The 21906-nt window shown below is 49.0% G+C and overlaps 1 protein-coding gene and 1 long non-coding RNA gene across 6 annotated transcripts; both read right to left on the bottom strand.

Moving 5' to 3' along the window:
* Positions 1–401: 401 nt before the first annotated feature.
* Positions 402–779, bottom strand: LOC307201360. The gene is made up of 2 exons (XR_013832688.1): positions 633–779; positions 402–488 (listed from the first exon to the last, which is right to left on the bottom strand). It is a non-coding gene; the product is annotated as an uncharacterized lncRNA (long non-coding RNA).
* Positions 780–12096: 11317 nt separating this feature from the next.
* LOC307201473 (zinc finger and SCAN domain-containing protein 23-like) lies at positions 12097–18470 on the bottom strand. 5 transcript variants are annotated; one of them, XM_079950715.1, is made up of 5 exons: positions 18266–18470; positions 16214–17553; positions 14816–14945; positions 13919–14008; positions 12097–12974 (listed from the first exon to the last, which is right to left on the bottom strand). In XM_079950715.1, exons 2-5 carry the CDS (start codon positions 17012–17014, stop codon positions 12397–12399), a joined length of 1599 nt encoding a protein of 532 aa, XP_079806841.1. In that variant the 5' UTR covers positions 17015–17553; positions 18266–18470; the 3' UTR covers positions 12097–12396. The 5 variants fall into 5 exon arrangements, with proteins under 5 accessions (XP_079806841.1, XP_079806844.1, XP_079806843.1 ...); XM_079950718.1 differs by having other exon boundaries at positions 12097–12866; positions 18266–18468; XM_079950717.1 differs by lacking the exon at positions 13919–14008 and having other exon boundaries at positions 18266–18469.
* Between the last annotated feature and the right edge of the window lie 3436 nt (positions 18471–21906).

Genomic DNA, 21906 nt, shown 5'->3' on the forward strand with positions numbered 1-21906 from the left:
TTGCACAGAACATGAAGAGCCCTTTACTACATTGGAGGAAAAGGCCAAGGTGTGCAAGTAGCAAGGGATGGCGCTTCTCTGGGACAGGGGGGCAACGCTGAGGGCCAGATGGAAAGCCTGTGGGGCCCTTTGAATGCCAGCTGCCAATCCCAAGCATTTGAGGCAGGGGAGAGCTCCTGTTACCAGAACGGCCAGACACCCAGATTCTCAGTGCCATCATTGTCACCTCCTCTTTGGGTACTCCCATACCAGTGAAACCCTATGTTGACAACTCTCCTGTATATCAAAGCTGTAATTTCCACCACCACCCAGAAAAAAACAAAGTACCAGAGCAGCTTCCCCAAGAGGGATCTCCACTGTTCTGAAGATTCCCCACTTCCCCAAATACAGAATGGACAGTCTTCTCTAAAAAATACATTGCTTTTGTTTTGCTACAAAGGTATGATCTTGGCATACAGAAATACAGGCTGTGTTATGTAACAATAAACCTGTCTAGAGCAGTGTTTCCCAACCTTGGGCCTCCAGCTGTTTTTGGACTACAACTCCCATCATCCCTAGCTAGCAAGACCAGTAGTCAGGGATGATGGGAATTGTAGTTCAAAAACAGCTGGAGGCCCAAGGTTGGGAAACACTGGTCTAGAGGACTAGAAGATCTATCGCCTTTCCTATAAAAAAGAGAAAAATTGAGAGAGAAAGAGAGAGAGACATTCAGCTGGTGCCACCACAATGTTATCGGTTCAAGAAGCCAAGCCAAGCAAGACTGGGCGTCTGCTCCGACGGCACAGAAGAGGTTGAACTGGCAGGATGGCGCTGAGCAGAGTCAACCAGAGCCACGTGCAGCCCGTTGGTGCCGAGATCGCGTCCCGTTCCGCAGACATCGGCGCCCAGGCTGTGCCCAGGTAAGCCCGCCCTTTCTCCTCTTTACTCTCGTTTCCCGCAAGCTGATCTTCTTCTCCCCCTCCTCCTGTAGAATCGTCTCCTTCGGGGAGTACATCTCCAAGATATTCTGCAGGATCAACCTGGACTCATACTTCCGCGCCCTGGACTCATACTTCTGCGCCCCCTTCCCGCCCAGAACCTGCTTGCGGACCCCGTCAACTCCAGGGTGAGTCTGTCTCCCTCCCCGTCGGGCGGGGGCTCCAGACGTGGGTCCCTCCTTCACCCCTTCGCACCGTTCCGTCCTCTCCGTCTAACGCTCCCCGCCTTCGCCCCTCCCGCAGCTGCCGAGCCCAGACATCCAGGTGGTAATGGACGTCGACGTCCAGGCTCCTAGATAACAGCGCCAGCGTCTCCATCGACAGCCGCCCCGTCATGCTGACCTCCAAGTACCGCTAGGCTAGAGAAGCAGCCGCACCCTCCGCAGAAGTGCCGCCTGGACGTGGCAGCCTCGACCTCCCCCCCCCCCCCCCCGCCCCCAATAAACCTGCTTTTAGCTCTCACTGCTCTCCCGGAGTCTATTTAGGCTGAATGGGGTGGCAGAGAAATAATGGAGTTGGGAGGGGCACTCAGAGTCATCTAGTCCAATCCCCGGAATCAAATCGTCCGTGGCAGACGGCCATCCATCCTCTGCTTAAATCCTTCCAAGGAAGGAGAGTCCACCACCTCCCGGGAGTGTCCCTTCCATGGGAGAATATCTCTATAGCAGGGCACATTGCAGGCCTGGAGTGGCCCAAGATGGCAGGAAACACCATTTTTCTTCTTGAGAAGGGCTTCCCAACTCTATCTGTTGATGGATGGCCTGACTGACCCAGAAACTCCAGCGGGTGCAGAATGCCGCGGCGAGACTCCTTACAGGGTCCTTGCCGTGGGACCACATTCATCCGGTGCTATACCAGCTGCACTGGCTCCCGGTTGAGTACAGGATCAGGTTTAAGGTGCTGGTTTTCACCTTCAAAGCCCTATACGGCTTAGGACCCTCGTACCTACGGGACTGCCTCTCCTGGTATGCCCCACAGAGGAACTTACGGTCTTCAAATAAAAACATCTTGAAGGTCCCAGGCCACCGAGAGGTTAGGCTGGCCTCAACAAGAGCCAGGGCTTTTTCGGCTGCGGCTGCAACCTGGTGGAATGCTCTGTCACAAGAGACAAGGGCCCTGCAGGACTTGACATCTTTCCGCAGGGCCTGCAAGACAGAGCTGTTCAACCAGGCCTTTGGTCAGGGCGCAGCTTGACTCCCTCCTTTGGCAATCATTACAGAACTTTAGTTTTGGTTGCCATCAATTTTGATTTTGATTAATTTTTATAATGTTTTTAGAATGTTGCACTATTTTAGTGTTGTTAGCCGCCCTTAGCCCGGCTTCAGCTGGGGAGGGCGGGATATAAATAAAATTTATTATTATTATTTATTATTCCTTTGAGCTGGCAATGCCCAGGATCCAGGCTGGAGGCTCATCAGGAAAGGAGACAAGGATTCTCATTGGCTTCTTTAAAAATATATATATATTAATTTTCCATTAATAACATCTCAATTAATAACATATCAAATCTTGCCACGTCATATCCAAAATAAAAAAAAATTAAAACAATCCAATTAAACATTTCAAATTGGTTAACTTAATGGGGCTTCCCATTTTCTGGCTGGTCCAGAGATAGTCTTATATTTTTGTTCCTGCATTTTCTCTATTATTTCCAAATGTCTTAAAACCACATACCACCAACTTCACCACACCGGCTCTACACAGTCGTATTTTGGAAGTCGAGTGGAATCCATTCCAGAATCCGTTCGACTTCCGAAACGTTTGGAAACCAAAGTGCGGCTTCCGATTGGCTTCAGGAAGCCCCGTCTGACGTTCGGCTTCCAAAAATAGTTTGCAAACCAGAACAGTCACTTCCAGATTTGCAACATTTGGGAGCCAAAACGTTCGAGGACTAAGCTGTTTGAAAACCAAGGTACGATTGTACATTCAAAACACTATTATAACACTTGAACAGTCATGGCCTCCGCCCAGTAATTCTTTACTAAGTCACCCAGAGTAGCTGGAACAACCCAGTCAGTTGGAAGAGGTACAAAAATTAATTATTATGGAAATAGGAGGTGGCAATGGCAGCCATCTTGCTACCTCATAGAACCACTGCAATGGAGACAAAATGGTGGACAAAAGAGGCTAACTAACTGCATAAGAGCATCTAGTCCAACCCCCACAATGCAGGAATGCCAACATTATTTTGCTCATGTTGAACATGGGAGAAAGGAGCTGAAATGGAGAGTGGCTTGCCTGAGACTGCCTAGCAAGTTCATGACAAAAGTAAAACCTTTGTGCTGCATAATTCTGAATCCCCTGTAAGGATTTGGATGTCTCTGGTATATCAGAGCAGTCTAGTACCCTGCCCACCTGCCCCTGCAGAAGGGTCTCGCTTCCCATGTCTGCCAGGGAGTCCCATGTCCCCTCTGTGTCAGAAGAACCCGCATCAGAAAAGAAACACAGTGTGGTTTGGCCAAAACTGGCTGAAGAGAACAAGGAACGATATCAGAGGTTGCTCAGTCGCCAGAGGTGAAGTGCTGCTACTCTCATTTCGTCCTTGGAATATCAGTCAGTTAGGAGGAGCTGCATATTTCCTTGCAATGATGCGCCCTTTTAAGCAGCGGGCTCATGGCGTGAGGGAAGGGGCCTTGAACCAAGAGCCTCCTGGTCTGGGCTTAGGACCTGCCAAGCTGCCCAGATTGTTTTTTCTACCTCTTCAGCCAAGATGGTAGTTGCTTACTGAGCCAAACTAGTGCTGCCTACACGGAAGTGGGAGGGGTCACAAGGCTTGGGGGGGCCCCCACACCCCTGGGGTTTGCACAACAACAGGGAAATTAAGAAAGAACCCCAAAGGGGAAGAACTCTCCCAATTGCCCAAGAACTGAGAACCCTCAATGGACACAGAGTGCAGACTGATTGTCATTGCTGGGTATGTTTTGGGGGGCCAGGTCTCTGATGCTGGTCTCAAAGAGGCCAAGCCTCCTCCAATACTTTATTGGGGACCCCAAGTGGACCTCGGTCCCTAGGAATTGGCTTCTGAGGTGGCCATCACGATGGTGATATTACCCAGCACCTGCAGGAGAAGCAGAGCTGGGGAACTTTAGGCTGGGAGGATTGTGCGGGTAGAAAGGAAGAAAGGAGGGAGGCCCCCTCCAGACCCCCCCTACGGGGAGGGAGAGAGACTCACTCAAAAGGTCATCTCCTCCTGCAGCAGGATCTAGGTAGGCAGGGCGCTCAGTTTGCTGTCTTGGAGGGGTGGGGGCGCTGTGAACACTTGAAATAACTTTCTGAGAGCAAGAGCTGTTTGACGGTGGGACAGACTCCTTCTGAAGGTGGTGGACTCGCCTTCCTTGGAGATTTTAAAGCAGAGGTTGGCTGGCCATCTGTCTGGGATACTTCAGCTGAGATTCCTTCATTGCTGGGGCTTGGGCTCGGTGAGCCTCGCGATCCCTTCCAACTCTACCATTCTGTGATGCAGAAAAATTCATATCTTAACTCCACACATATATATTCATGCGTCTGAACTGGCAGTGGCCAACCTGAATCGAGACCTTAAGATGGTAGTGGAGAGCTGGATGAAAAGGCCAACCCCGTGTTCTGCAGCTGTGAAAAAGGCCCATTCCATGCTGGGTGGGGGTCACTTGAAAATGCATTTAAAAACAAGACTGTGGCTACCAGAATGCCATTTTACAAATCTGTGGTGCAAAAACACTTGGAATACTGTAGAAGAGCGGTTCCCAATTCGTAGTCTGCAAAACTCACCTAGAGGGTCAGTATGTGGCTGGCACATACCCGTCAACAGTCTGGGACAGCCTTTTTTCTTTGGGGGGGGGTGTCATGCAAAATTGTGATGCCCCAAAGTGCTCACGCCTTCTCCTTCTCCTTCCCTCCACCAGTATGGCAAGCCTGCATAGAGCACAAGCCCCCCATTATCACTCCCAAGAGACTCATCTGCAGGTGCCTTCTTGCCTGGCTTCCATGCTCAGCCTTTCGGGGACAAGGGAAGAAATGGCCTGCAAGGTCGCACACACTCCTCTTCTTTTAGCTTCTGGGTTAGCTGAACCGGGGAATTCTGCTGCCACTCACATTTCTGCCTTCTCATAGATGTGGCTTACACCCACTTTGCCACTCATATGCGTGCACCAAAAGTGTACGTCTGTGTTTGGATAGCAATACATGGGCAGGTCCCTGCATGATGGCTCTATTACCTCTAATAACTACTTGGTTTGGTGTGGATAGGAATGTATGTGTAGGTGACCCACCCTGGACACCTATAATGACCACCCACTTTGGTGAACACAGGAAATGAACCCTTGGTTGCAGTCTGTGGCGAAGGTGTCAACTTATCATCCCTGGTTGCTGATCCCCTGGAGTTCCTTCCAGGACAGTCTTGAGGGCTCCCTGCTATCTCCAACTTTGCACTCTCAATGCACAGTGACTCTGAATCTGCACCCGCGCCTTAAACTTGCTACTTCATTCAAGTATAAAACTGGAATGATTAGAGGCGCCCTCTTTGTTGGTGTTGGTGGTGTTTGTGTTCCTTGAGATCCACTGGAAGAATCGTGTTCCACCACTTGCTGTGTCCAGCACCAAATATGGAACAAAGAGGGGCATCTGATTAATACCCAAGTGTTTGTGCAAGGCTTTCCCATAAATACGTTTATGACAATAAACAGAGGAAGAGACTTTAAGCGACAACTTGGAACGTAAAAGGAAAGAATAATACTGACCCAATCTATAGTTCTGAAGGACAGATCGTGAACTGAGGCTCCAATACTTTGGCCACCTCATGAGAAGAGAAGACTCTCTGGAAAAGACCCTGATGTTGGGAAAGATGGAGGGCACAAGGAGAAGGGGACAACAAAGGATGAGATGGTTGGACAGTGTTCTTGAAGCTATGAACATGAGTTTGACCAAGCTGTGGTAGGCCATGAAAGACAGGAGTGCCTGGTGTGCTCTGGTCCATGGGGTCACGAAGAGTCAGACACAACTAAATGACTAAACAACAACAAATCTATAGTTCAGCCCAGCGTAATTGAGCTGTAATTTCTAGGCTAATGAACTGGGGCTCAGTTCCAAAATGGACCATTTCCCCTGGAATCCTAATTAACGAATAAGCAATTAAACAAAATTATTCTTTCTCATTTCAGGGTTGGTAGGAAATGGTCCAGTTTGGAACTGGGCTGCAGTTCAGTAACCTAAAATATATTTCTAATAATCCAGTCTGCTTCCCACATATATTTAACCTCACCAATTATACTGGGCTAAACTATAGATTGGGCAAGTGTTCTTTCTTTTCATGTTCCAAGTTGTTCCTTGAAATCTGCTCCTCTGTTTATTTCCATAAACCTGTTATGCCTTGCATGAACTATCCAGCCCTGTGTATTTTTAAGTAAACTGAACTACTGTAGATTCTCAGCCCCACCCTCAATATGTTCCCCTTTTGGGTGACTTGGAATGGGGAGAACGGTCTCTGCTTTCCTGCTGCTTCGCCGGTCCTGATCCCCACAAGGACCCGCCCCCCTTCTTTCTTGCCAGCCAAGTTTCCTGGGAGTCCCTTGGGGAGAGGACGCCGAGGACTGATCCTTCCTCTCTCCCGCATCTGCAGTCCTGCCGGCGACTGGCCTGGCCGTCAAAGGAGCGACCCATTTGGTTCGATTTGGGTCCTAGCTTGCACCCCCATCCCCGCAGGCGAGGACCTGAGAGAGAACCTCCGTGCACGGCTTTCTGGGAGGCGCCATTCCTCCCCTCCCCTCGTGCCCCTCTGCCGTGCACAGCAATGGGGGAAGAAGACTGACTGGCCGACCTTGCGGCGGGGGGGGGGGGGGTGTGTCAGGACTACCGAGTCACCATCGCCCAGGGAGCGTCCAGCGAAGATGCTCGACGGTGTCCGCCTGGCAGCAGGCAGCGGGAATTGCGAGGAGGATGCTCGCTTGCCAGGGCTCGTGCGCCCCGTCCCGGATCCTTGCCGAGGCCGTGGGAGGCAAGGACGCGCTGGCAGAGGCCGAGGGAGACGCCACCCGGGGGGCAGGGCGGGCGGTGATAAAAGGGCTGCCCCTGCTCCGACGGCACCAAGAGGTTGAGCTGGCAGGATGGCGCTGAGCGGAGTCAACCAGAGCCACGTGCAGCCCGTTTGGGCCGAGATCCCGTCCAGTTCCGCAGACATCGGCGCCCAGGCTGTGCCCAGGTAAGCCCGCCCCGTCGGGCACTGACCCTCTTCTGATGGCGAGGCCATGGCCCGACCCTTCTCCTCTTTACTCTCATTACTCTCTTTTCCCGCAAACTGACCTTCTTCTCCCTCTCCTCCCGAAGCGGGCTCCCCGTCAGTTCGAACCCTATATTCGTCCTCGACGAACTCTGCCGCCTCACCATTAAAGCCGTCGCCCGCGCCCTCGGCATCCCGAGCCCCCTGCCCGCCCAAAACCTGCTTGCGGACCCCGTCACCTCCAGGGTGAGTCTTTCTCCCTCCCCGTCACGTGGGTCCCTCCTTCGCCCCTTCGCGCCGCTCCGTCCTCTCCGTCTAACGCTCCTGCCTTCGCTTCTCCCGCAGCTGCCGAGCCCAGACATCCAGGTGGTAATGGACGTCAACGTCCAGGCTCCTAGATAACAGCGCCAGCGTCTCCATCGACAGCCGCCGCAGCCCCGTCATGCTGACCTCCAAGTACCGCGAGGCCAGAGAAGTGCCGCCTGGACGTGGCAGCCTTGACCTCGCCCCCCCCCCCCAATAAACCTGCTTTTAGCTCTCACTGCTCTCCCGGAGTCTATTTAGGCTGAACGGGGTGGGGTGGGGTGCGGGGAAATAATGGAGTTGGGAAGGACACTCAGAGTCATCTAGTCCAACCCCCGGAATCAAATGGTCCCTGGCAGGCGGCCATCCATCCTCTGCTTAAAACCTTCCAAGGAAGGAGAGTCCACCACCTCCCGGGAGTGTCCCTTCCACGGGGGAATATCTCTATAGCAGGGGAGCCTGCAGGCCAGGAGGGGCCCAAGATGGCAGGAAACACCATTTGGCTTCTTGAGAAGGGCTTCCTTTGAGCCAGCAATGCCCAGGCACAGGCTGGAGGCCCTTCAGGAGAGGAGAGAAGGATTCTCATTGGCTTCTTTAAAAATAAATACATAAATAAATTTTTATTATTTTTTCATTAATAACATCTCAATTAATAACATCAAATCTTGCCACGTCATATCCAAAATAAAAAAATAAAAACCATCCAATTAAACATTTCATATTGATTAATTTAATGGGGCTTCCCATTTTCTGGCTGGTCCGGGGGTAGGGCTGGCAGTGATAAAAGGGCTCCTCGGTCTCAGACGGTGCTGAAGAGATTGAAGTGCAAGGATGGCGATGAGTGGAGTCTGCCAGAGCTACGTGCAGCCCATTTGGGCCGAGATCCTGTCCTTTTCCTGGGACATCGATGCCGTGCCCAGGTAAGCCCGCCTCGTTGGGCAGGGACCCACTCATGCAGGCGAAGCCGCTGTTGTGACCCTTCTCCTCTTTACTCTCGTCTCCTGCGGGCTTTTAGCTGCGCACCCCACCGCCCACACTGTTTTCCCCTTCCTACCGTAGCACCTCTCCGGCTACATCAGCCTGCAGGGAAAGAAACTACTTTGGTTTATCCGCAAGGATGCCGGACTCCTCGTGGACAACATCGTCGACACCCTCGGGGACCTGAACCCTTCCAGAACCTGCTCGTGGACCCCGTCAACTTCCAAGTTGTGATAGGAATTTTATTGTCTTAGATATATAGTAATGTTCATAAGTGTACCAACCAAGCACATACATAGATCAGCACAGGAAGGCCAACCTGGAACCATTTTGATTCCTAAACTGAGCAAATGTTTTCTCTGCAAGGTCAAGCTGGAAAAGCCTCTCCATTGTCTTTTCCTTCACAAATCCTGTCTTAAGGGTATGTCTGTGTTTGAATAGGGTGTGAGCCTGTGACATGGCCCAGGAACTAAGTATTTATCAGACTGGCCAGGCTACCCAGGCAATCCAATCAAATAACCTGCCAGACAGGAGATAAACAAGGAGAGGAGAAAAACAACATTCAAATTTCTGTTTTAAGACCACCTTTTCTGTGATGTAGGTGTGATGTATCTGAGGGGTGGTCTTGGGTTACACCCCTTCTGTGATGTATGTAGGATGTTTCTGGGGGGGTGGTCTTGATCTGTTGTTGTTGTTTAGTCGTGTCCGACTCTTCGTGACCCCATGGACCAGAGAACGCCAGGCACTCCTGTCCTCCACTGCCCCCCGCAGCTTGGTCAGACTCATGCTGGTAACCTCGAAAACACTATCCAACCATCTCATCCTCTGTCGCCCCCTTCTCCTTGTGCCCTCCATCTTTCCCAACATCAGGGTCTTCTCCAGGGAGTCTTCTCTTCTCATGAGGTGGCCAAAGTACTGGAGCCTCAGCTTCACAATCTGTCCTTCCAGTGAGCACTCAGGGCTGATTTCCTTCAGAATGGAGAGGTTTGATCTTCTTGCAGTCCATGGGACTCTCAAGAGTCTCCTCCAGCACCATAATTCAAAAGCATCAATTCTTCGGCGATCAGCCTTCTTTATGGTCCAGCTCTCACTTCCATACATCACTACTGGGAAAACCATAGCTTTAACTATACGGACCTTTGTTGGCAAGGTGATGTCTCTACTTCTCAAGATGCTGTCTAGGCCTGTCATTGCCCTTCTCCCAAGAAGCAGGCGTCTTTTAATTTCGTGGCTGCTGTCACCATCTGCAGTGATCGGTCTTGATCTACAGGGTGGCAATTTCAAAAGTCTTTATAAGGCCTTGCATGCCATTTTTCTGGGTCCCTCCTCTCTCCTGCGGGTGAGGGGAGCACACTGTTGCAACAGATCAATAAAGGCCAAGCCTACAGGCTGCTGTTTTGCTCCAAGTAATCCTGGTTGGTGTCTTTGTTTTTATCCAAGGGAGCCCTCAGATTTTTCCGTTATCAAAGTGAGTCTTGGCGGGGGGGGGAGCTGCGGGGGCGCGTTCTTCCTTACTTTCCTCCACTCTTACTCTTACCAGGGGTCAGGAGACTTTTTCAGCAGGGGGTTGGTCCACTGTCCCTCAGACCTTGGGGGGGGGGGGGGCTTAGTTTGCCTACCCATGTCTTAGACTCTCGCTCTCCTGGCTCAACCTTCACATAGGATGGAGTCCGCAAACAGAAAGTCTGAGATGTAGCTCAGACTTCTTTTCACTGTAACCACAAGATAAAGCCTGCCTTCAGATTACTGCTGTGAACTGAATGTGAGTTTAAAAAATAAATCTTACTTTTAAAGAAGACTCTGTTGTGTCGTTATTATATTAAGAGGGAAGTAAAGGGGAAACTTACTGAGAACCATTCAGACTGTGCAAGCCAGACTGGATTGCTTAATTAAAGGATTCTAATGAAGCATCAACTTACTTTCAGTCAGATGCAAAGGGAATGTGCTCTGCTGTTTATTCACTAGCATGAGTGAGAAGGGATATCAAAACAAGATATTCTCTCCTGCCTTCCTTAACATTCCCACACCTCCTTTGCTGCTTCTGCTTTGCTGCCTAACTCTCCCTGCTTCCGCCACTCTCTCTCACTGATGCTGAGCCAAGGCATGCAGACGGGCCTCATCCATGGACAAGTGCTACATCACTGATCGGTGCTGACCTCTAAGTACCTCTAGACAGCAGAAGCAACCAACACCCGCTGCAGAGAAGCCGTCTTCATGCAGGAAGGGACCCCCAGAGTCATCTACTCCAACCCCCGGCAATGCAGGAATCTCAACTAAAACTTCTCAGATAGAACTCTGCTTAAAAACCTCCCAGAATAACTGATCTGTAGAAAAGACCCTACCAACCTAAGTAAATCTTTTAATAAAATTTATTTATTTATTTTTTAAGAAAAAGAAACCTCCCAGAAAGGCAAGTTTACCACCTCCCAGGAGAGTCCCGTCCATGGTCTACAGCTCTGAAGCGGGGGACCTCACCTTCATCTTCTTCTTTAGCAGTAACTTGTAGCTAAGTAAGATTGTCTTCCATGAACACTGTCTTAACAGTGACTTCCTGTTGGTAAACTACCAAGCATCCTTGGAGTCCATCGCTGATGTTTGCTTGTCATCATTATTTTTCTAGCCCAGCACCAGCCATCTTAATTACCCACAATGCCCCACATAAAATGGCTGCCTCAAGCTGCTTAGGGCACTGCTGTTTTTGCCCTTGCCATAGTCAGGATAGCCCACCAGGACTGATCAATGGGGGGGGGGACCTGACATCACTTTGCCCAAGTGTTGGCCCTGGAGAAGAACTCAAAATTTTAGACCACTCTAAAAGATGTGTAATGGGGAGGGGGAAGAGATAAATGTACAGGCCCATTGGTCTGGTAGGCCTGACTATCTTCCGTTAAAACAAAAAAAATTCCTTCCAGTAGCACCTTAAAGACCAACTAAGTTAGTTCTTGGTATGAGCTTTCGTGTGCATGCACACTTCTTCAGAGCTTTCGTGTGCATGCACACGAAAGCTCATACCAAGAACTAACTTAGTTGGTCTTTAAGGTGCTACTGGAAGGAATTTTTTTTGTTTTGACTATGGCAGACCAACACGGCTACCTATCTGTATCTTCCGTTAAGTTCATTTACAATCACCTCTTCTGTTAGAGGTCATGCCTGTTTTTAAGAGAAACAAATATGGATTCTGATCTCACCACCTATACTCAATGACACCTCTCTGACCTGGGGTAAAATCCAGTCACAAACGCTTTCATGTTGTGAAGGCAGATATAACATACCATAACAACAAATTCTTCAGCCCACATTCAAAACTGAATGACATACATACAGCCAAATCAAACACCAGTTCAGCTGTCATTCCCTTTATGCTTCAAGTAGGCTCCTGAAACATGAATGCCTTCTTATCCACTTATTTGTCAATGCATTAATTTTAAAAGAAAACATATTTTTTTACATTCCAAAAGGGCTCCAAGGGCTGGGAAGAATTCTGTTTGATATTCAGGGCACTCGGCACGGCTGGCTGCTACAACAGACCTGCAGGACCAGCTCACCCAAGCATGCTTCCTCATTGCTATATACAGTGAGAGGGGGGAAAGTATTCGATCCCCTGCTAAATTTGCCCGTTTGCCCTCTGACGAAGAAATGACCAGTCCGTAATTTTAATGGTAGGTTTATTGTAGCTGTGAGAGACAGAATAACAACAGGAAAACCCCCAGAGACCCCCAAGCATCTGTTGGTTTCTTCCCCCAGGGGGACAAAGGGTGGAAACAGGGGCTCCTTTCTCTTCAGTTACACCAGGAATGAAGAACTGAACCTTTGGTCCTCCGTCACAGCCAGCATGGCCAGTGATGATGGCAGCTACAGACCAGTGATACCTGGAGGGCCAAATCTCCGCCTTACAGCAATATAACTCAATCCCTGAATCTCAAGAGGGGCCTAGGCTCATCCCCAGGCCTAGGACTTCTCCCTGCTGTGAATTCGCTGGTGCTGCACGAGCGAGCGTTTATTGGCACACCTTCGCCCGCACTCAGCGCAGTGGTGGGGCCTGTCCCCCAAGTGTGTCCTCTGGTGCTTGGTGAGGTGAGAGGAGTCGACAAACTGCTTCCCGCACTGAGGACACCCGTACGGCTTCTCTCCCGAGTGGATCCTCCGGTGCACCGTCAAATGGCCGCGCTGGCCAAAGCGCTTCCCGCACTCGGTGCAGCGGTGCCGCTTCTCCCCCGTGTGGGTCCTCTGGTGGACAGCCAGCGCCGACGGCCAACGAAACCCTTTCCCGCACTGGGAACACAGGTACGCGCTGTCCCTGCTGGCGGCACCCAGGTGTGCCGGGAGCCCCTCAGCTCCCACAAGCCTCTTTCCATACTCTTCATTTCTGGTTGGTGCAGGGAGGGGAGAGAATCCGGACGCCGCTCCACAGCTACCAGCTGCCAGAGAGAAAAGAAGACTGAAGGCCTGAAGCTGGCAGGAGGAAGGCTCTAAAGGATACAGCCGAGTATTTGCAGCCAGCCAACCCTGAGTGGGGTGTGAATGCACTAATGAATAAAAAGAAAAGAAATGTTTAATGTAAGGAACAGCTGGTGCCCATTTGGACCAGCAAAGCAGAAAGTAGGGAGCCCAATAGCAAGGAGCGTCTGGCCAATGACTGGCCAAGTCAATTAATTCTCGTTTTTTTCCTCCCACATTCACACCCTACATCTCAAGCACAGTGATTCCTTTTTAAATGGTCATCCCTTTCCATAAATAATTATGGGAAGGGCAGTTTATTCAGGGTGCAAAGAGTTGTTGGGAAACCATTCTATTCCCTTCGCAATGCTCTCAATTCCCAGAGTAGTTTAATAGTCAATCCCTCTTCAAAGGGAATTGTAGCTCTCTAACTGTAGCTTGGGGATGTTTTCATCCCCCAAAGGTTTTTGATTTGAGTTTCTACTGAAATGAGGCTGCATCTTAATGTTGTATTTTAATCTTGTTTTTAAGTTGTATTTGAATCAATTGTTTTTATATCTGGTGTTAGCCGCCCTAAGCCTGGTCTTGGCTGGGGAGGGCGGGGTTTAAATAAAATTTATTATTATAAAGGGGAATAGAGGAGAGAGAATGAGTGTGACTGGCACAAGGTCAGCCTGTAAGCTTTTTGGCTGCATTTGAATCTGAACCTGGGTCTCCCAGGTCCTAATCCAACACTAAGCATACTGGCTTTCTTATAGCAACTCTGTAAAAATCATAGAATTGGAAAGGGTTCCAAGGGTCATCTAGTCCACACACACACACACCCCGCCGCAATGCAGGAATCTCAACATTATTTTGCCCGTGTTGAGCATGGGGGAAAGGAGCTGAAATGGAGAGTGGCTTTTGCCTAAGACTGCCTAGCAAGTTCATGACAAAGGTAAAACTTTGTGCTGCATAATTCTCAAGCCGTTAGCCTCCCCTGTAAGGATTTGGATGTCTCTTGTATATCAGAGCAGTCTAGTACCCTGCCCACCTGGCCCTGCAGAAGGGTCTCGCTTCCCACATTCGCCACGGCCCCCTTCGTCAGCCAGTGAGTCCCATGTTGCCTCTGTGTCAGAAGAACCTGCATCAGAAAAGAAACGCAGTGTGGTTTGGCCAAAACTGGCTGAAGAGAACAAGGAATGATATCAGCCCTGGCCTGAAAACCAGGAAGTGGAACTCCAGTAAGGGACATCACATGAACTGGAACATAGTACAGTGGTGCCCCGCAAGATGAATGCCTCGCAAGACGGAAAACCCGCTAGACGAAAGGGTTTTCCGTTTTGGAGGTGCTTCGCAAAACGAATTTCCTATGGGCTTGCTTCGCAAGACGAAAATGTATTGCGAGTTCCTTTGGGTTTTTTCCCCTCCCCCCCCCCTTTTTCTAAGCCGCTAAGCCGCTTATCGGCTTATCTGATAAGCCGATAAGCCGCTAATAGCGCTAATAGCGCTAATAGCGCTAATCCGCTAATCCGTCAATGGGCTTGCTTCGCAAGACGAAAAAACCGCTAGACGAAGAGACTCGCGGAACGGATTCTTTTCGTCTTGCGAGGCACCACTGTACTGCTGTTTCCAAGACATGGCGGAAACAGCTGGTATGGATGGCCCCATAAAAAATTCTGTGAACAGGGTTGCTGCACACTAATTTTACAGAACTGGGGAGAGCTCAAGGGGAGAGCTGGAGGCAAATGTAGGGGTAGGGTGACCCAGTTGATCACCTGCAGTTCTGGGTTTTGGGGGGGGCACACCAATCACACGCTACTTAACACTTAGAACAACACTCTAAGTTAAACTCAACACTCAACAGTCAAAACAACAGTACAAGCTATGCACTCATGAAGATGGCAATGCCTATGTAAACTTGAATTTAAAAAATGCAGCAACTACTCACCCAGAGAGCTGGCATCTCCTCCGCCACCTGTCTGCTTGGCCTTCCTGCAGAAGAGGCTCTGCCTGGTGTCTGACGGAGCCAGCTCTGCCCTTGGGGAACTCACGAGGGTGTCCTCAAATGGCCCTGACACCTGAAATTGCAGGGAAGGTCCCGCTCAATGCAGGAACAGGGCTGGTAGGAATGAGCATTCGACATCCTGGCACAAACTCCCTGGAACAGCTTGGGGGAGCAAAGGACTTCACTGGGTTTGAGACAGAACTGGAGACTCTCACGAGTCAGCATGATTTGATGTCAGAATGTCAGGAAGCCAGCCAGCAATAAATCATACAAATTATAAGCTCAGGGAAGCCAGGCCTAATGAGCACAACAACTCTTCTGAGTAGGTTTTGCTCCTACTCATAAGATGCCAAAATCTCCTTCTCTCTGGGTCCTTCCCAAGCAACCTGAGACTCCGCTGGCACGCCTGTCTCTGCTCCTCCCTCTTCATAACCCCTTCTGGTCCTGGGATACCTGAGGGGAAGGGAACTGGTCACAGCAGGAGAGAAAGACCCCCTGACTTCATCGCTGCCTCCCTCCTCTCTTGCTTTTGCTTCTAGACTTCTCTCTGCCACAGATTCTCCCCACTCACTAAACCCTGTTACCTCTTCAGCTTCTGACACAGCCTCCTCCCAGCCTGTTCCTCTTCTCCCTCTGATCTCCCATCGTCATCCCAACACCAGTCCCCTGGCTCTGAGCCTTCTTTCCTTGGGGGTTCCCAACTAGTGCCTCCCACCCCTCCTCTGTATCCAGCCAGTCCATGACACGGAGCCTCAGCTGGGACTCCTTACAGTCAGGAAGGCTTAAAAACATTAGGAAGCTGTAGGATTTTTCACTTTTACCATCACAAAGGGTAAGCTGACAAAGGGGAACCAGTGGTCCTCCAGACAATGTTAGACTCCAGCTCCCATCAGCCCCAGCTGGCATGGCCAGTAGTCAGGGATGATGGGAGCCAGAGTCCATCAACATCTGGGGGGCAGCAGGTTCCCCACTCCTGATCTCCTAATTCTCTTCCCTGCCTTTTGTGTACTGTCTGTTTAGATTTTATGTCTTTGGACAGAGACATTCTTTGCTTCTAACTTTGGGCAAAGCACTTACATCGTTCTCCATACAGCTAAAGTCTATACAAATTAAACATATTATTCCAAGCCTTAGTGCACCAGATTTTCACAGCTCATAAAGCAGCTTTGACCATCTTTGCCTTTATGAAGACATTTTACGTGAGAAGGATTTTATTAGATGGTGATCAGGAGGAGGGAGGTGCTTTGTCTCCCCTCGCATAAGCACCTAAGGAAAACTTCCCACATGGTTAGACCAACTTGGGACCCCAGGGATCAAGAAGGAACTGCAGGATCCTCTCACCTGGAGTACCTGCCTCTCAGCCTCCTGCTGCCTTGCCAAAAAATTCTCAGCCAGGTTCACCGCCTGGGCACAGGTTTCTGGGACTTGCTCCCAAACTTGGCTCCGGACCTCCTCTGGCAAGATGGTCAGGAATTGCTCCAGGATCAGCAGCTCCAGGATCTGCTCTTTGGTACGGCTCTCCGGCCTCAGCCAACGACGGCAGAGCTCCCAGAGCCGCCGGCAAGCATCCCTCGGCCCCCCTGACTCCTGGTACTGGAACTGCCGGAAGTGCCTCCTCCGCTTCTCCGACGCCACGGGTTCCCTCTTCAAGATGGCTGCCTTCACTTTCCCATAGTCCCTTCTGTCGCTAGTGTCCAAACTGAGGTAAGCCTCTTGGGCCTCCCCACCCAGGGCTGGCAAAAGCCGGGCCACCAACTCTTCCCTTGGCCACCGGCAGGCATAGGCCACGTGCTCAAAGGAAGCAAAAAGTGCCAGGATGTCATCCCAAGGTTCAGCCTCAGTGGGCCTTGTTCTCCCCCATCCAAAAGAAAGGGGATGTTCTGTTTCTGGGCCTTGGATCTCCCAGCGCTGGATCCTTCCTGCCTCTGGCTCCTCCTTGACCAGTGGAGACACCTTCCATTGCAAGAGCTTCCTGGCACGAAGGACACAAGAAGCCTGTCCTGCTTTTTCTAGGGCTTGTCCCATTCTGAGGGCTGCTGGTGCTTGCTCTTCCATTTTAATGCCTTGCAGGCTCAGTGGCGCTTGGTTCACAGCCCCCAGGTCTGCCTCAGCCCCCTCCTCTGTGGCCATCTTCTCTCTCATGGTACCACCTTCACACTCTCTTCAAACCTGCATTCTTGCTCCCCAAAACTCCCTTTCTCACATCCATCAGTGACTACATGAGGCGATTTGAGGCAGCCGTGGAAGAATCGTAACAGCAACATCGTTTAAATAGACATCAGATCAGCCAATTACAAATTATTTTGTACGATAACAAGTGTGAACGAATCAGGCAGCAGATTTTTTTTCCTTTAAAAAAAATCTTTTTTTTTTTAAGGCAAGGACTTACAAACAGCATGTGTGCTGGCAGGCAACCATCTCAGGAAAGACATTTTCCTTTTTGGTCTTACGTAGCAGGGTACGTCTCTTTAAGAAAGCGCCTGTGTGTGTGCATTACTGAAAAATGAAGAGCAAAATAGTTTTTTCCTCCAGGGCTGTTGTTTTATGAAGGTGCGGATTCGATCAATTAAAACAGCTACGATGGAGCAACTAGCATTTCTTGAATCAAGTGAGTGCCCTAATTAGGATATGATGATCTGCAGAGTAATGTGACATTTCTGAGTGATGAGAACCAATTGTGCCTGAAATGATGAGATATGGTTAAAAAAAGAAATATTGGTATAGATTAGAGAGAGGCTAGTGAACCAATGTTGGCCCTCTCTCAACATTCTCAAACTATGCTTTTAAATGAAACCTGTTTAATCTCAGGGTTCCCACCCAAGGGTCTTTTGGTATTGTAGTTCTTGGAAGGAATCAGAGGCTTCTAATAATGTCCTCATCGCTCTTTGCATAACCAGTACTTTTTAGAGTTGTTTGGGGGAATCCAGAGCATTTAACCTGGCTTCAAACTGTTTCCAGAAATGGCTCAGGCAAGGGATGGGGCATTTATGAGTCCAGCATTGACTCAGGATTATACTCAGTTCTGTCCATGGTAGAGATATCCAAGGGGTATCTGTTTATTATCTAACTGATAAAAGGTCTGTTCTCCTGCCCATTTGTATGCATTAATTGCACAACTTTTCTGAAAGCAAAGCACATCCCTTTCGGCTGCACAGGCTGAAAACTCAAGCAGCTAAAGGAGAATATGGGCTGCAGGGGTGGGCGGGTGGGATGGTGGAGGGTAACAATCTTGATTAGAAAGCATGTATGGTTGGGAAATTAATAATCGCAGGGGTAGCTGCTAAGCACCCCCTGATCTTTATGGATTTACATCTATTTCCCTTTTCTCTCTCCAGCTAAAGCACCCTATGGGTGCTGCGTTCTCCATCTTCGCGGGACCTCTTTTTAACTCACCCCCAGGACTGCCTCGCCTCCACCACAAGCTCCTGATTCTCCTGCTGAAACACTGCCCCCCTCCCACCTCCATCTCCAGAGAGGCGGAGCAGGAAGGTTCCTCGCCGAAGCCCCTCTCGCGCTCCCCTGCTCTATCATATTAACCCTTGGAAAATCTCCTTCGTCGCCACGTTATCAACAGAAAAGAGAAACCGGATCGGCGTCGCAGCAAAGCTGGCTCAAATCATCTAACTTTTCACGCTCTTTCCATACAAGAAAACAAAAGAGGGGGTGGGGGACAGATCTGCCGTTTAAGAATTGAAAGCAGGTTTAAAAATCCAGCCCAGGGTGAGCCAATGCCATTGTATGCGCGATAACCTGGCTCTTCGGCGCAGTAGCATGGGTTTATGTGCGTGCACGAGAGTGCCCGTTCACAAGTTACGTTAGGGTGTTCATGCCCCGAAGACCACAATTTGCCCCCAAGCACATTAAATCCAGGCCGAATGTCTGAATGAGCCCAGGACTGCCGTGCGGATGCAACCATAATTCCCATACAAAAGTCCTAAATTATAACAGAATAACGAGGAATGCCAGTGGTGGCTAGTGCCCATCGAGAATGGGAGGGAGGAAGAAGGAAAGGTCAGGTTGGCTGTAGAGCCGATGGCTGGCAAAGCACCACAGTAATTGTAGTGTAGTTCCCACCCTCCTCCTCCTCCTCCCTGCTGAGTAGTTGTGCAGGGACTAAGGAGGGAGAAACTGGCAGGCAGTGCCACCCTCTGGGCAAGAGGGAAGTGAGAGGGTGGCAGGTGGTGGTTGGCTGAGGGCAGGCTGAGGTTAGGGGGAGGAAATGCCATTCGCCCCAATGGACCAGCCCCTCTGCTGAAATCCCAATGCTCTTTCCTGAAGGATCTATTACATGGCTGTTCCCTGGGAAGAGGGGCTGACTGTTAATCCACTCTGGAAATTGTAGAGTGGATAGTAGAAGTGGCAGTAGGAGTGTAGTAGTAGTACTAGTGTACTAGCAGTGGTAGTGGCAGTAGTAGTACAGTAGTGCTAGTAGTAGCAGTTGCAGTAGTAGTAATGGTGTAGTAGTAGTAGTTGTGTAGTGTAGTAGTAGTAAAGGTAAAGGTACCCCTGACCGTTATGTCCAGTCACGGATGACTCTGAAGTTGCGGCACTCATCTCGCTCTATAGGCCAAGGGAGTCAGAATTTTTTCCGCAGACAGCTACCGGGTCATGTGGCCAGCATGACTAAGCCGTTTCTGGCGAACCAGAGCAGTGCACGGAAACGCTGTTTACCTTCCCGCTGGAGCGGTACCTATTTATCTACTTGCACTTGACGTGCTTTCAAAATGCTAGGTGGGCAGGAGCTGGGACCGAACAACAGGAGCTCACTCTGTCACGGGGATTCGAACCAGGACCTTCTGATCGGCGAGCCCTAGGCTCTGTGGTTTGGACCACAGCGCCACCCATGTGTCCCTAGCAGTAGTAATAGTAATAATAATAATCTAGACTCCTCATGAAAACTGATTTAACACTGGTTTAGCTAACACAGCTTCCTTAAAATCAACCTGGGAACTGTTTCTCAATGAGAGTACTGAATGCCTGAGAATTGTAGGAAATTTGATTTAGCTTGCCTTTTAATGAAAAGCTACCTAACTGGCACTTCTTGGACCAATACGCAAACCAAAACACAGCTGCCCTTTGAAACTGTGTGATGCAATTCGCCAGCCAAACTGTGTGTGCAAAAATGCTTATGTTGAGGGAAATGCACATAAAATGCATATATTAATTAAAATAACAGACAAATGTGTGTTATTAGGGGGGAATTGTGCTCTGTGTGTGTGTGTGTGTGTGCCAAAACCACATACAAAAATATGCTAATTAGGAGAAATTCATCCTAAAAATGCTGATAAATTTTTATGAGTTTGGGTTTTTTTAATTGCTAATTGTTGCAGAAATGTGGGGATTTGAATTTGAGACTGGGAAAATGAGAAACAGAGAAACCAGAACTGACAGGTTCACTCATCCATATATGGGAGCCATGACATTTAAATCAGTAGGAATGTGGCTTAAGTGTGTTGAGAGGGCTCCTCCAGAATGCCCCTTTATTGAGCATTCATCATAATTCATGTGGGGCATTTATCCATCATCCCATACTTTTCAGTTCATTTCCGGTCACTTTCCTAATTGCAAAAAAAAGGAAAAAAGAGATTATATGACATATTTGCATATTGCTAACTAGCATTAATATCATTTATTTATTTTATTAACTTTCATTTGTTTCCCTTTAAAAAAGCCTTGTTTGAAGTTGGTGCCAGCCTGACAGTTTTGCTTGTTTTGAATGTACAGGTCCTGTTCATTTTATTTTGTAAGAAACAAAAATCTGCCTTAATTCCCTTATGGGGAACACAAGAGCCCTTATAGAGTCCTTTGTAGGTTCTCCATCAGTTGGAGAAAATAAGAGAGGCCAACCAGAGAATATTGGGAAGCAAAGCAGCTCGTAAGCCTGATCTTTATTGAACTGTTGCAACAGGGTGCTCCCCTCACACACAGGAAAGGAGGAGGACCCAGAACAAAAGTGTGCCCGCCCTTATATAGACATTTTAAGTTGCCCATCCTGGAGTCCAGGACCATCCACAGAAACATCATACATACATCACAGAAGGGGTGTAGCCCAAAACTACACCCCCCCCCCGACACATAATACCTACATCATAGAAGAGGCGGTCTACAACAGAAATCTGAGTGCGTTGTTTATCTCTTGTCTGGCAGGTTACCTATTAATGGTCACTTGATTGGATTACCTGGGTAGCTTGGCCAGTCTTTTGTAATGATAAATACGGAGGAACTGAGCCAGGCTCACCCTATTCATACACAGACATACCCTTAAGACAGGATTTGTGAACAAAAAGACAATGGGGAGGCTTTTCCATTTTCCTCCGACCTATCAGAGAAATATTTGAGGTCAATATATATATAGGACCTTAAATTTTTTATTTCAATTTTAATCATTTTTATTGTGCTGTGTTTGAGTGGCTTCAGTCACTGTTATTCGGTGCTAGATAGACTATTTGAGTCCAAGACCTTTAAAAAAGTTAGGTTTCTCCAGCTAGTTGGGGGGCGTGGGGGAGTTTGGGGGGTGGGGGGTTGTAAATGGAGAAATTAACAGAGTGCCTTGTGGCACCTGAAAAGATAACCAAATTATTTTTAACAGCATAAGCTTTTATGGGGTCCATTTAATCAAATGGTCTGTAGTCCAGTGATGAAAGCTTATTATGCCATAATACATTTGTTAAGTCTTCAAGATGCCACAAGACATTGCTTTGTAGGGTGAGCTGCAGCAGACCCACAGGCCTGTCCCTCTGGAAATGGTTACAAAGGGAGAAACTGCACGCCTGTGTCTGAACAAAATGAAGCGTGATCTCCATGGGAGGATGATAAAACTCCACGCTGAACGAATTTCCTGTGAGCAGCTTTGAAAAAATCTCAGACGTGAATTATTATTATTATTATTATTATTATTATTATTATTTCTAATGCGTAGGGGTTTTATTTCGAAATACGTTTTCCTAGATTAGAGAAAAGTGGGATCATCCCCCCAAAAAACCACTTTGGACACTGGTTCGGCTCCTATAAAACCACGACAAGAAGAAAATGAC

Source organism: Podarcis cretensis, assembly GCF_951804945.1.
Source record: "Podarcis cretensis genome assembly, chromosome: 13".
Classification (NCBI taxonomy): Eukaryota; Metazoa; Chordata; class Lepidosauria; order Squamata; family Lacertidae; genus Podarcis; species Podarcis cretensis.